The sequence below is a fragment of the Syngnathus typhle genome, linkage group LG7 (assembly GCF_033458585.1).
Source record: "Syngnathus typhle isolate RoL2023-S1 ecotype Sweden linkage group LG7, RoL_Styp_1.0, whole genome shotgun sequence".
NCBI lineage: Eukaryota > Metazoa > Chordata > Actinopteri > Syngnathiformes > Syngnathidae > Syngnathus > Syngnathus typhle.
The window spans coordinates 16,697,642-16,711,600 of record NC_083744.1 but is presented as its reverse complement, the minus strand read 5'-3'; the positions used below and the strand labels follow the sequence as shown (position 1 = coordinate 16,711,600).

The 13,959-nt window shown below is 45.3% G+C and overlaps 1 protein-coding gene and 1 non-coding gene across 2 annotated transcripts; both read right to left on the bottom strand.

Annotated features, from left to right (window-relative positions):
- Positions 1-308: 308 nt before the first annotated feature.
- eif4g2b (eukaryotic translation initiation factor 4, gamma 2b) lies at positions 309-8,050 on the bottom strand. Its single transcript, XM_061283305.1, has 21 exons — positions 7,892-8,050; positions 6,977-7,089; positions 5,946-6,011; positions 5,712-5,837; positions 5,516-5,618; positions 5,299-5,430; positions 5,141-5,207; positions 4,910-5,061; positions 4,730-4,840; positions 4,288-4,470; positions 4,056-4,197; positions 3,777-3,943; positions 3,597-3,710; positions 3,158-3,286; positions 2,957-3,061; positions 2,457-2,672; positions 2,123-2,381; positions 1,851-2,055; positions 1,521-1,729; positions 1,320-1,441; positions 309-1,228 (listed from the first exon to the last, which is right to left on the bottom strand). The coding sequence occupies exons 1-21, from the start codon at positions 7,988-7,990 to the stop codon at positions 1,163-1,165; spliced, it is 2,886 nt and encodes a 961-aa protein (XP_061139289.1). The 5' UTR covers positions 7,991-8,050; the 3' UTR covers positions 309-1,162.
- On the bottom strand, positions 3,394-3,539 carry LOC133157683 (small nucleolar RNA SNORD97). Its single transcript, XR_009715088.1, has one exon. It is a non-coding gene; the product is annotated as a small nucleolar RNA SNORD97 (small nucleolar RNA).
- Positions 8,051-13,959: the final 5,909 nt, after the last annotated feature.

The window sequence follows — 13,959 nt, the reverse complement described above, 5'->3', positions numbered from 1 at the left end:
CTTCAAATGAATTGAGTTGACCTACCCCTATTTGGCTCCCTCTAGTGGTTAATCCACCTTCCTGCCACAATTCCTCAACCTGGAATTCTGTCCCGCTTTCCAGGACTATGTTCCGTGTGAGCGCGCCGCACTCAGCGAGGGACGGCGGGCTGGCCCACTTTGACGAACTGCCCCCTTTTGAAGGAGCGCACCCCGAGTCGGCGATGAGCCAGCGAGGGAACAGAAAGCTGGTGGAATACTTCTGGATTCCCACGGATCAGGATTAAGTCCTGCAGGGACGATCATTCAGACAAGTGATGTCATCGGTGTTCATTTACTGACTTTATTGACATTAAAGCAGGTGCACAATCATGATTTATGAGTACAATGATGTTCACTTACAATGACTCAGCAGTGTTTAAGAAGAGGCGATGAGTAGGGGTGAGAACGATTGCCGTAGTTCGTAGATCAGGAACGGGCTAATTGACTGCAGATGGATGCGAGGCCTTCATTTTTTTTTCGACTGTGAGCAGTATGTAACAATTTGCCTCAGGCGGGCGGAATGGGCTTTAAAGGGAAAATGACGTACAACATTGTGGAGCAACCGGAATGCAAGGTAGCTGAAGTTACCCGTCGGAAACAAAAGTTTATTTGTTGTTTTAAATGGTAACTAAAAATCAATTAATCGTCACATTGTTAGTGTAACATTAGTTTAACTTCCCCCCAAAATTATTATAGATCATGTGAGGCATTTGTTTCTCAAGTGACTAAATGGGGTTATTATTTGAGGAAATACCGGATTTAGCACTGCAGAGAAAGTTTGGTGGTTTCGATTTCATCAAAATGAGCACAAAAGGCCAGCCCCTTAAGAGGTAGAAAGTCACTGGTGATTGGTTGAGAAGGAACTTTTGATGCAAAAAAAAAAAGAAAAAAAGCCGTGGCTGACTAAACCAAATGATTTTACAACCTTGACGTTTGCTCGGGGGCGAGTTAGTCAAAAAGAGGTAAGTGTTACCAAAAAAAAAAAAAAAAAGTCGAGTCACTCCACAAGTGGCCACAGAATGGGAGGAGGAAGAAGGTTTAGACGCGGCAGTGTCGCTCGTTAGTGGTTAATCGATCGATCGATGCTGGAGGTGAGCGCGCAGGAAAAGGCAAAGTGTAATAACGTGCGGCTGGCGCCTCTTCAATCGCCGTCGTCCTCCGACTCCTCTTCCTCGGCCGTCTCCAACCACGTGAGCCACTGATTGACCTGAAGGAGAAGCACAATTAAGATGTGTCAAAGAGACTCCTAAGAAATAAATTTGGCAAGCGTGATTATTTTGACATCTTTTTGGACATACCTGGAACAAAGCTTTTCCTTTCCCAGGGAACTCTTGGGTGATGTCTTCTTTCCATGCAAGGAAGGCTTCTTCTTCAATGATCTCCATGTCATAGAAGTGGACAAAGTAGCGCAGCAACATGCCTTGGAAAAACACAACGCAATTCAATTTGCATATGGGCCATCTTCATGATCTCCACTTTGTGTACCTAATGAGGCGTACCTTTGGGGAAGCCGTTGGCGTTGCAGTGCACCTGCAGGGCATAGAGGGCGCTGACCTGTAGCTGGGTGTGGTCGTGCAGGAACTTTTGCATGACAGGTTTGAAGGCCAACAGCAGGGCTTTCTCCTGTTCCATCTGCTCCTTGGAGGGGGCCGACAGCTGCTCGTCGCCCTCGGGCATGCACAGCTCCTGGGCGATGTACTGCAGGAAGCTGAGGCCATCAAATAAAAATAAAAAAAGTTGACAAAAGAGCTTGCCAGGTGCTAGTCAGTGTGAAATGATTTATGCTCTTAATATTTGGGGGTCAAGATTTTATAGCTTTTCCCCCTCACCTGGTCATGAGGATGTTGACGAAGCCTTTGTCAGTGTGGAGCTTGAGGGAGATGTTGTCCTTGATCCACTTGTAGATGGACTGTGGAGACGGGTCTGCCGTGATCTGTTTCAGCAGCTCCTTCTCCAGCTTCATCAGCGGGAACAGGAAGCTCAGGCCCTTGCCCTCCAGGATCTCCAGCATGCGATCCTTATTCTGGTCGATTTCTGCACGGCGGACCGAGAGGGGTTAGGAGTGACGCGGACCGGGAACGGATGGTCATCGAGAACCTACCGGGCAGCATCTTCTGCATGTTAACTTTGCTCTGCTGAAAGATGTCGGTGAGCCATTCGCGGTCCTTCAGTTTGGCCGTCTGCTGCAGGCAGAGCAGGAAGAGCGGGAAGTGGGTGCCGTTCTCAAGCGGGTGCGCCAGCTCGGCCACGCTCAGTAGCTCGGCGATGACGGCCCGAGCGGCGAACTGGGCCAGGTAGGACTTGACCAGGGGCACGTCTGCTTCGATCTTCGGGCACTGGTCCAGGACGTTGAGAAAAGCCTGTAGAATGACAAGACGTGATCATGCGGCCGTCATGTTCCTTGATGGAGACAAGAGTTTTGACAGCACGCGCACCTGCATGAAGTTCTCAGCGGTGATGATTCCCTCGAGGCGCAGCGCGTGGATGAGGCTGCTGGCGTGCTCCTTGTCCTCGTCAGGTCGGTCAAGCGAGAACACGATGATCTTGCTCAGCATCTCCGAAAAGAAGTGCTTGGGGGCCTTCATTTCACGCACGCTGTTGACCGCCTCGCTCAGGTTCTTGCTGGTTAAGTATTCGCTCGTGGTCGCCTCCTTTGGAAATCGTGCATAAATTCATTCAAGTTGTGAACGTTGCATGTCAGCATATCCATTAGACAATGTGTGTACATATTTTTTCTTGCCGAGTGTTGTGAAATTATTTCTATATTTCACCAAGAAACGACCTAACTGTAATGAATACATTTAAGGTTCCTCGAGGCACCCTAACATCCCTTTGGTAGCACTTCCAAAAGAAGAGTGGAAACTACGGTGTGAAGAACACAATGAAGCTGGCCACTTTCAGTTTGAAGTCGTCACAATGATATTGGTGGACCTACCGTCATCTTCAGCAGCTCCTCCCTGGCAGGAGGTGGTTTCTTGATGGTCTTGGGAGGCTTCTCTTGAATGGGCGGCGGGTTGCTTTTCAAGCCCAGCTGAGGGGACTGAGGTGAAAGCAGAGGAAAACGGAGAGTTGAGTTGGTCATAGAGCAAATTTATCTTCTACCATTTTTGGACACATCAATGTGACACCTGCTCACCTGTCCCAGGGGTGGGGTTTGCGTGCGAGGGGGCTGGGTGCTGGGAGGCATCATGGAGGGGATCTGCGGCGTGAGTTTGGGAACCTGGCTCTTGTTGAGGAGGAATGACTGAGCCGGCCGCAGGCTGATCTGCGGGAGGCCACGCGCAGACAACAACAACACACACACAAAAAAAAAAAAGTCATTTGTCTCACATTTGAACAAACAAAACCGCGGCCTGAGCACCAACAGAGCTCATGCCCTCAGATCTCATAATCACAGTCAGAGGACCACCAACCAGTGCGAGGAAGAGGAGCAGAAGAGGAGAGAAAGATAGAGGAGGAGAGGACTGGTGGCAGTTTGTTTCCTCAGAATAACGCGTCTTTTTGTCATCAGTGAGCACAAGGGGGGGGGGGGGGGGATGTAGCGCACACCCGCGGGTGTGGCAGAGAGAAGTTACCTCATCCGCGTTGAGCTGTCCTTTCTTGCTGAAGCGTGGTGGCAAGTCCTTGGACTGGACCTGCTGCTGGGCCGCGTGGTTCTGGCTCTGGCTGAGGAAATGCTGGTTCTGAACCTGCACAGATACGGAGGACAGTCAGACATTTTGGACAGGCCAGGAAAGGTAAAGCACTCGCTCAACCTGGTTGGACTTCACGAAGGAGGACTTGGGCCCGATGTCGAACTGCGATTGCGGCTGCGGAGCGATGTGGCCGCCGTGGCCGTTGAAGAGCGGGTTGGTGCGATGGCGTCCCATGGTAGGAGAGTACCTGTCCTGAATGACCCCCGGCCCTGTTCCAATTCCGCTACCTGAGAAAAGGCCGGACGTCAATGAGCAAGTCAGAAAAAAGGCGCCTCGTACAAGAAGGTCAATTTAGCAAACGAGAACGCGATACAAGCGGGTGTCCCGAATGTTTCCTACCTGGCATTTGTCCAAACATGTCGGCCAATCCGCCGAGCGTCTCCCTGTCCAATTTCATTCTGTTGGGCATGAAGGGGCTTTCCAGGAAGAAGTCCATCCTCATGCCCTGCGACATAGCTGCTGGGATGAAAACGCCCAAATCCTAAAGGCATAAAGATGGCCATTAAAAAAAAAAAGGAACACACAAACCTTCCGCTCGTAAAAGTGGAGCATTCGTCCGAGACCTACTGACCTTTACTGCGTCCTGTCGGATCTGGTTGATCGTCTTTGGTCCGTTGTCGAGGAAAGCTTTGCGGGGGACCCAGTTGTTCTCTCGCAGCTCCACTGTATCTTGCAGCAGGAAGCGGATCCTCGCTGGCAGATCCTTGTTGTTCATTAAGGATCGCATACGGCCAAAGTACTGAGCCATTAAAGACTGTGGCAAGAGAAAAAGCATTCAGCTTCCACAAATGGGTTACTATTAATAAATGCCATATATACAATTATACATACTAGGCCCGTCACAAACAAATACTTTTAGTATCAACTATTCCATGTTATGGTTAATTGTGCTGTAATTCTTTATACTTGTTGCAATGCGACTGAAGAATGTCACGTGCTTTTTCTCAAGACACCTGGTAACGCGTTATCATGGAAACGCAATATGGCGCCCCCCTTGAATGGCTTTGCTTCACCTTTGCTTTATCATGGTCGAGTCTCGGGCCGACGGTCCTCATTATCTGACAGAGACACTCCAGATCCTCGCCCATATCCTTAAGCTGGACTCTCTTCTTCTTTTCCAGAAGCTTTAAGGGAACGAAGGGTCACGCGAGGGTTTCCATGTGGCATCTTTCCAAAGACTCGGGGAGACGTACCGTTTTGATGCACTTATGAAGGATAGATTCGTGGATGAGGTCGAGTTTGCCAAGTTCCCCGATGAATTTAATGTTGCCGAGCATCTTGATCTTGGCAATGGCTCTCTGCTCCTCCTCCTCAGAAGTAAGAGGGTTGTCATGTTTGTCATAGACTGAGGGACGAGACGAGACGGTCAGTGGGGGCCGAGTGAAACTGAAATTACACACAGTCGATTCGCCAAGTCGACGTACTTTCAACATTTCTGGCGCGGTTTTCAAATTCATCTTGAAGCTTGGAAATTAGCAGTCTCCGGAAGGTCTGTAAAATAATGCACACAAAACGGTATTGATTGGTGTGTAACAATAATCACACATTTCCCCTTCCCAGATTCTGCAGGAATGCCACGCACTGTGCTCTGCTTTTGGGAGGTTTGGCTCTCGGTCGAAGGGCCATCAAAGTTTGGTGCGTCCTCTGCCAAACGCAGACATAGCTGAGCATAGAGCGAGCTATACTTGGGCTCTTCTAGGGCTTTGTCCACAATCTGCAGGACACGGAACGATCGGTCAAGGGTCGGCCGGTGAAAGCGTACGCCGTGCGGCTTGAGCGTTGCGTGCGCCCGTACGTACCAGCAAGATGATACCTTTGAGGACGAGTTTGGAGTCGACGCCCACGTTCAGGAGCTCAAGGCATAGCTTGTCAAACTTATCAGGCGTGAGTTTGTTGAGTATGCTGGAAAACAAAGGCGGCAGCGTGAAGAAAACAAGTCACCTTCCCATTTCGGTTTTACAAGAGTGGCACATGTTAACGCGAGCGTTTGCTTACCCTCTCACTTTCCTGAAGATGGCATCGTGCCGTTCTTTTTCGTTGCTGGAGTTGGCATCTCGTCTAGTGCTTCGTGAAGGAACCCATTTCTGAACGCTTTGCCCTGGGGTTTTCCCCAGGAACTCGCTGCGGGAGCCCAAAGAAATTTAATGACAAGTTTCGGGTCCCAGATGCCGTATCAAAGCGATGACTGGTGGCATTTTAGGACAAGTGCGGGTTGACGCGCTAACACACCTGTTGCCGGCAGTCTTGGGATAGTGCTGAGGTGCACCCCTACCACCTCCTCCCCCCGAAGAAGCACTGCATCAGCGAGAACAAGCAAAAGACAAACTCAACACAATATGCCTTTATTTGTTACCATAATGAGTAGCAACTGTATATGAGTAAATAATTGCATGCAGCCGATGCTTACAGGAATAAACCATTAATTATCAATACTTTTCAAAATCATGGATAACTATTGAAATTATATTTCAGCATTAAAAGCATTTGAGTTAAGCCACGACAGGTTCTCACAGTGATGTACGTATTAACCAGGACCGCAATAAACTAATAGGACACCAACATTTTGATTCCATTTTTATTTCGGGAGGCTATATTCCCATCCGAGCCATAAACCCGAAATCAAATCATTTGTCAAAACAAAGAACCTTTTCTTCTCCCCCTGGAGCTAAATAAAACAGACAGCACCAACTCCGTTATAAAATGAAGTTTAAGATGGTAGTTTTTCAAACTCACTCACATAGCTGAACTACCATTAGCAGGAGCCCTTTTTTTTTTTTTTTTTACTCTGGTCAGAAAAAAAAAAGTTGGAGAAGATTAAATGAAGACATTTATCTTTACTCTTGATCTGCTTTTTCTCTTTACTTGAACTAATTATTATACCAAAAATGGTAGCGCGCTGTGACTCAGTTAAGCTAACGTATTCTTGTCAAATGCGGCAAGCACCTTTATGTGAGTTATAGAGATCAACTGTTTATGCTTGGAGCCTACAAAAGTCCATATTTGGTTGTGGTGCATTTTATCAAACACTGCATCTCACACAGTCGATGGAATGCACAATGCCATCCACCACCCAGAGGACTCAAATCATCACAAGGCTCGTATCAACAGAACAGAACCCCCCACCACCTCCTCCTCACTTTGCGCCTACGCTGCACAGCCATTTTGAGCCTTTCCCCACATCCTGCTTTGTTCTATGCAGCCGGAAGTGATACGGAGGAGGGGAAAATAGAAATATAGTACGACACGAGGATCATGATTACCTGAAACGAGAAGCACCCCCTTCTGCAATCACACTCTCCACTTTGGCGGCTTGACAATGAAGAATAGTGAAAAGAATAAGGATAACAGGAAGGGAGAGGGAGGGGGAACGGTGCTGGAGAAGAAAAAGAAAAACAGAGTCAGGAGATGAGCAATCACACAGTGATCACGATCAATAATCCAAAAGAGAATAAATGCGTTTTATTTTAAATTGAAGTATTTTGAAGCTTCCAGTTTGGAGACGGGCCTCGTCATTGACGAATACGCACAATATGAAGGCCTTCATGAGGCAAATGCGACAATGCGCGCACTCAATTTCTCGGCGAAGGGTTGGACACGATTGACAAAACGTAGAATAAATCATTCGTGAGAGTCTTTGTTTGAACAAAGCACGCCTCCCGTCCCTAGCCGGCTAATGCTAACTCAGCCGGTTTACGAAACGTCGTAGTTTGCAAAAAAAAAAAAAAGCGTTTAAAACAACGAAATGACCGACAAAAAAAAAGTATCCAATAACGTTCTAATCGTTGTCAAAATTAGATTATGCAAGATGTCTAAAGCGACAACATCTGCGAATCAGGTTGGGGTGCATTGACGTTCCAATGCAACGGACCGGGGTAAATCGGCCGGCTTGGCCGGAGTCCTATTTCAGACCTTACTCGACCTTACTCTGACCGTTTATCGATAAATTGCACCGAAATAGAGTTGTATCAGAGACGCAATGACGCCGTTTTGGCTAGCAGCCATCTCGGATGCTAACACGCTACCGGCTAGCGCTGCTAGATAGCAAATTTTCACTTGTCAGCTACCGCGACGCCATTTTGGATCAGCCGGTGCGGCGTTTGCGTCGCGGGGAGAGAAAAGAAATCTGCCCTACCTTCACCAAGGCAGCGTCAGTTTTGAAAATGTTTTGTGACTACCTTGGAGAAAAAAATGTAACGGTTGTGAAGACTGGGCTTTCTGACGGCAAACAGGTTGGCGACGAGCAGAAAGATGAGCGCACAACAGAGCACACGCATCAATCTCCCTCTTTAGCTCACCCGGGCTTGTTTGCGTTAGCTGCCTAGCCGTTTCGCTTAATGTGGGGCAAGCGAGTCGCCAATCAAAGCGTTTCGTATCAATGACGTAGGGTGTTGCTGCGCCGATTTGGACCAATCAAAAGATAGAAAGACATTAAAAGGCGTTACCAGTAAGAACATTAGCAAATGAAATGCTTGGATGGTGACAACGGACCGCCCTCTTTTGGTTGATTGACGTTCAATTTAACATCTGCAGTGCAGGAAACTACTGTACTGTGTTGGTTATTCATAAATGCGAAGTGATCCATCGGTTATAATGTATACTGGAAATTTAGGACAAAATGAATTCAAAGAGAATAATTTTGCATTTCTCGGGACATTAGCATTCAATTTGATGCTAATCATTCAGTCGGGATGCATACTAAATACGGTTCTACATTTTTTTCTTTCATTACCACTGTTAATTAATTTTCTTTTGCAAACTGGAATTTATTTTCGGTTTGTATATTTTTAAATAATCTGTCTAACTTGCAAAGAGGGTCAAGTTGGGGCAATGCAGATAGAGCTGCATCTATCGTTTGATACGTTGACATTTATACAATTCATTATTATCAGTATTAGCGGGGTGCTTGCAGATTTGCAGAAGCTGAATTTAAGATGTGTTGAAGGCCTCTTTTATCAAATGCAAGACCTTTTACTAAATATTAAAATAAATATATATAAATGAAAGGGTTACAAAACAAAATAAAAAGTCTGATAAATTGCCTCCGTTTGCAAAACTACATTTGTAAGCCTGAAGATAGGCTGATTAAAAATCAAATGAACAAATTGAAAGTTAAGTTTTAGCTTTTAGTCAAGGGAGACTTGCATTGTGTCTTACAGTAAGACTCATTCGCCACTAGATGGCAGAATAGTCCGTTATATTGAGTAGAATTCTGAAGTATAAAGCCACACTGGACCTTTGGCCACATTATGTTACGTACCCTCAAGACCCCCGTTTAAAGCAACAGTCATTCACAGAGCCGAAAAGTAATTATCGCTTTAATTAGCCATGCACCTTGCTTCCATATCTGAAACAGAAGAGGAAGGCGAGGTACAAGTGGGAAATGGCGCTCAGCTGCACAGTGCAAATTGATTCGTGGCATATTCTAATTGTTTCAACGAGGCATAAACCAGAGTGCATTCAGACGTGAGGATAAAAATATTCCAGAAATTACACATGCCAGTCATGATAGAATCATTTTCAAATTAGAAGGGGATATTTATCCACCGATAGAAAATAATGGGAATAGAAATACAGTCAGAAAATACTTTTGTTCTACCTCTTAAGCAAGCCATGGCAAGAAACATAATGTGCATTATTCTTGACCCTTAGGGTATGAAGACACCAGGAAACCATTTTAAATTGTGTTAAAAAACAGTATCGTATGTCCCCTGTAACAATACCTATTTTCAAAATAAGAACCCGATGCCACTAAGGAGCTAAAATGGATGCCAGAGTTTCAGATATGACAGGCGTGACCTTTTCCAAACATGCTCTTGTTATATCAAAGTGTAAGCCTTTGCCATTTTTTTTCAAATTTTAATTCTATCCTCAGGGTATACGGAGTAAAGCGGTCATTTTTCGAGTTATCTCGGATCTGCTCGATGACTCTCTTGGCCTCACCTCAATGCTTTACCTCCGCCGACGCGCCGTCCCACGCGTGCCCCTGTTTAAGACCTTGGACGGTGCACCGGAAATGAGAAGCATAGGTCAGCTGACATGGAATACAGCGTAAAGAAAATAAATGCTATGCACATCAGTCAGTGAAGGGTAGTGAAGTAGTTTCTTACTTTTCCCAGACAATCCAAATTGCGTTATTGCCTTCACCCAATGTTTGCAATAGCTTTGATCGATTTTTTCCCTCTTGACTCAGCTTCTAGATGCTTTTTGTTTTTTTTTCCCAGTAGACATCTCTCTAACCTTCATGTTTGCTCTGTAACAGAAAATGCATTCTTCACAGGTCAACAAAACAAAACACTGCTTTTAATGTTGAAGCTTTTTTTTTTTTTTTTAAAGGCAGCTAAAAACAGTTGCATGTTCCAATACTTTTGCTGACTTGAAAAATCAAGTACCGTAATTTTCGGACTATAAGTCGCGTTTTTTTTTCATAGTTGGGGGGGGGCGACTTATACTCAGGAGCGACTTATATACATATATATGTTTTTTTTTCACTTTTTTGGGCATTTTATCGCGACTTATACTCCGGTGCGACTTGTAGTCCGAAAATTACGGTAGGTTAAAAAAAGATATGCTTTTGTACTGTATTGAAGAAAACAGCCGCAACGTTGACATCAGGCCTCCTGTCGAGAGAAAAAAAAAGAAAGTCATCCTCTTCATTGACTGATGCGTCATTTTCTTGAGTTTGTTGCTCTTTTGTGCTGTAAAATAGAAGAAAGCAAAACAGGAATGAGCTGGTTTGTTTCGGCCTCGGTGTCAAACAGCGATAGCTTTTTTTAGCGCTTATTCGTAGAAGCCCCGTCGGCGGACAGTTTGCGGATAAGTCGACCAATTAAGATTCGCAGACTTTCAGTCCAACCGTATGGACTCATTAACTGATCAAACATAACCACGCATGAACTCCTAATCTGTTTTCCCTCGCAAAACACCTGTTCAGGTTCCAACGGCGGGAATGTAAGCTTTGCTACGCTCGTCTGGCTTTTCATCCGTCCGCCATTTTTATCTGAAGCGTGCAGATCAAGGCAAACATTGGCTTATTTGTCAATTCAATCCCGATGGTGGCGTCACGCTTTGTGCCCATTCTGCATTTTTTTTTCTCTATTGTGGTGCTGGAATGTCAAAGGCACCTATTTTATTCATAATGTTTTGGGGGGGGTTTGTCCTGAGAAGAAGTGCCTATTTATTTTCTCCGCAATGGCGGAACCTGCCGGATGTTCCACTCGGGGAGCGACTGTCGACTTCGTTTACTCTTTCCATTTGTTAGGCTGTTGTGTGAACGTCGCGCACCATCTGCGAGTGTTTCCTGTCGCAAAGTACAAGTCGACTGGTTGAAAAAGAAGATTTATTACATGCGGGAAAGTGGTGGTCCTCGTGTGACCTTTTTTTGGTTTCACCTTGCTTCCTTAGATGGTAGAGAAAAACCAACAGGACCGAGCTCTCGTATCAGACGCTTGGTCGATCACCTGCTCGTTTGCTGTCACAATGTACCCTACACAAATCCAAAACATTTCTTCGCTATCGAGTTTGCTGGCGCATGCCCAGTGATACTGACCGGCAGAATAACATCCGGTTGTTCACAAAGATGATCTTTTTTATGAAATAGTTTTACGTTTACGGACTTAAGTAGGAGTCAAAATTTGGGTGCGTATTATACATGGGTACAGGCTTTTTTCCACCATCAACATACCATTTTTAGGGTGCGCATTATACATGGGGGCGCATTATACATGAAAAAAAACGGTAATCTTTTTTTTTTTTTTCTTCCACCATTCATCATGATTTCTAGTCAGGTGCCTGGGCCGTAAGAAAGAAAAAAGAACAATATAGTTTAATTTTTCTTCCTGTCTGCCACTCTTTTTTCCCTTTTCTATTTGCCGCCTGAGCAATTGAAAAAAATAATAAAACCTATCGATTTTTTCCCCCTGCCAGACTATGTCGTGCACCTTTTCCCTGTCAGCACTCTTCTAGGTTTAACAATCATTTTGCAATCATTTTCTCAGCAATCACAGAGCGCTGAAACATTGTTACGTGACGGCAATTGCAGGCTCAGACGCATCAATGGCCGTTTCAACGCTAACCGGGGTCTACGCTGTACTCGATTGATCCGCTTCTGAGAAGATAACCTGTTCACATTTGGTTGATAGGTAACAGCGACGACATGTCCACATCATTCATCGGGTGCAACCTGCTGCTCTTTGGTGTTGAAATGTCAAACTGCTTGGTTGGCACACCAATAGGAGTCTATTAAAGAAATGCTACAGTAGGAGTAAATTACCCTCCTAATTTTAATTCTAGGCTAGAGCAGCAAAAAAAAAAAAATCTTTTTCAAGTATTCAATGGTTATCAAATGTCTAAGCAAGAAGCTTATCCATTAAAAACGAAAAAAAGAGTCACATAGCGCAGGAGGAACACGTGACTGCTGCTGCTGCAGAGCTAATAAAGGAATACGCTGAGTATTGATCATGTGACCATGTGATTGACTCCCCCGGGGTTGCGGGGGGGGGGGGGGGGGGGGGGTTCTCATGGCTCGTATCCGCCGGTATCGATTGATGCTGGCAAGGCGGGTTGCAGCTGCACAACAACAACACATCTGCTGCCAGAGACCTTTAACCCCTAATTGCTAGCTGAGGGTTAGCATGCCATCGTGCTAACACCTCCTCTCGACAATAGGGAGCCTAATTACCAGCATTTTGGGGTTATTCGCTTTAAAATGGGGTTCAAATCCTTTAAAGTGTAAACAAGAAGGTCTGGAATGTGATAAAGTTACAATCCATTTGAAATAACAGCTGCTTGAGCGCCAAATAGAAACCAGATTGTTTAGCATTTCCCCTGAGAATGATATTCAGCTGTAGCCTTCTGTACCAGATCTTCAAACCTGGATTCTTGCTCAATAATCCTCGAACATTTGTATCATTCGAGCAGCAAATAGAAACAAGAAGGTTTGGATAGACTAGTCTGGAACTGTTACTCGGCCGACTACCAATCTTGGCAATTAGCCTGGCCCTCCTGATGCGCTAATCAATTTAGAAAAGAAAGGAAAATTAACGGCGGCTTCCCTCCCTACTTGTGCGGCAAATTTACGAGATGCGAGGGGCCGTCCTGCTCCCGTCTCATCGCTCCATGTTACGACACGGGCCATGTATCACTTTTTGACAGCAGTAATCACGCTGTCAGTCGCGTGTACCGCCGCTGCGGTTAAATCACATTCCGTGTTGAAAGCGTTACGCCGCCATGATGAAATATTCAAATGTCGGAGCGGATGGTTAGTAATAAAAAAAAGCCAGGAGCGATAAATGGGATTCACGGGGGTACGATTCCGGCGTGACGGATGAGGCCGGGAAAGTAGGTCAGGAGCACAGGTTGGTGGACGAGGGCCCGAGTTAGGCATCGGGGGCCGGTTATGTCCCGCCTGTTGCCACTCTCACATCAACTATACAGCTAGGACGAACTCGTTTTTTTCGCGGGCCGCATTGTAGTCATAGCTCTTTTCGGAGGGCCATTATGACTAAATAAATGAATTAATATATGAGCACCTCATATTATATACAGTAAAAGCTACAAAACAAACTGACAAATAATTTGTTTTCAAATCAGATGAGAAAAAACTGGTCAAATATTAAAAAAAAAAGATATTAAAAGTGAAGACAATTTGTAATTCTAGTCATGACACACGATTTTGTCTTTGCGGGCCACATAAAATGATGTAGCGGGCCCTATCTGGCCCCCGGGCCTTGAGTTTGACACCGGTGAGCTAGGACATTAATACACGGCGAACAAATGCGAAACTACATTTTCTTTGATCACAGAGCGCATTCATTTAAATTTAAAACTGAAAAATATCTTTGATGTTTTCATAACATGCATTTTAAGATTAGGCCCAAATTGCCTTTCATGTTCTGTTTACCAAGTTAATTATTGATCTTGATGTTTCTGTCATGTCCAGTACTTTTGGTGCATTGAAGATTTTTGTTGATATTTTCAAGGACACAGACTTGATTGGTAACCGGCAGCTTAGTTGAAAAGTTCATTTGGACCGTCTAGACGAGTGTTTGAATGGTTTATCGTTAGCAACGCAACAGCTAGCTCATTTGTAATCATTAGCGAATTAACGACAAATTGTCTCGTGCTCGGGCGAACGTTTCAAATGGCGTTTTTTTTGCGGTGGCGTGATGCATCAGGCGCTAATGCTCATGTCACCCGTGTAGCGTTGTGTCCTAGTCTAATGATGCAGAAAAAAAAGAAAAACAGC

Bases quoted from the DNA above. Each gene is read 5' to 3' on its own strand.
- eif4g2b (XM_061283305.1), bottom strand. From the start codon at position 7,990: ATGCGTGTGCTCTGTTGTGCGCTCATCTTTCTGCTCGTCGCCAACCTG. The intron at 2,382-2,456 runs GTGCGCGTGCTG...GTCATTCTACAG, and splicing joins CCGCTGAGAACTTCATGCAG to GCTTTTCTCAACGTCCTGGA. The intron at 1,229-1,319 runs GTATGTCCAAAA...CTTCTCCTTCAG, and splicing joins AAGGAAAAGCTTTGTTCCAG to GTCAATCAGTGGCTCACGTG.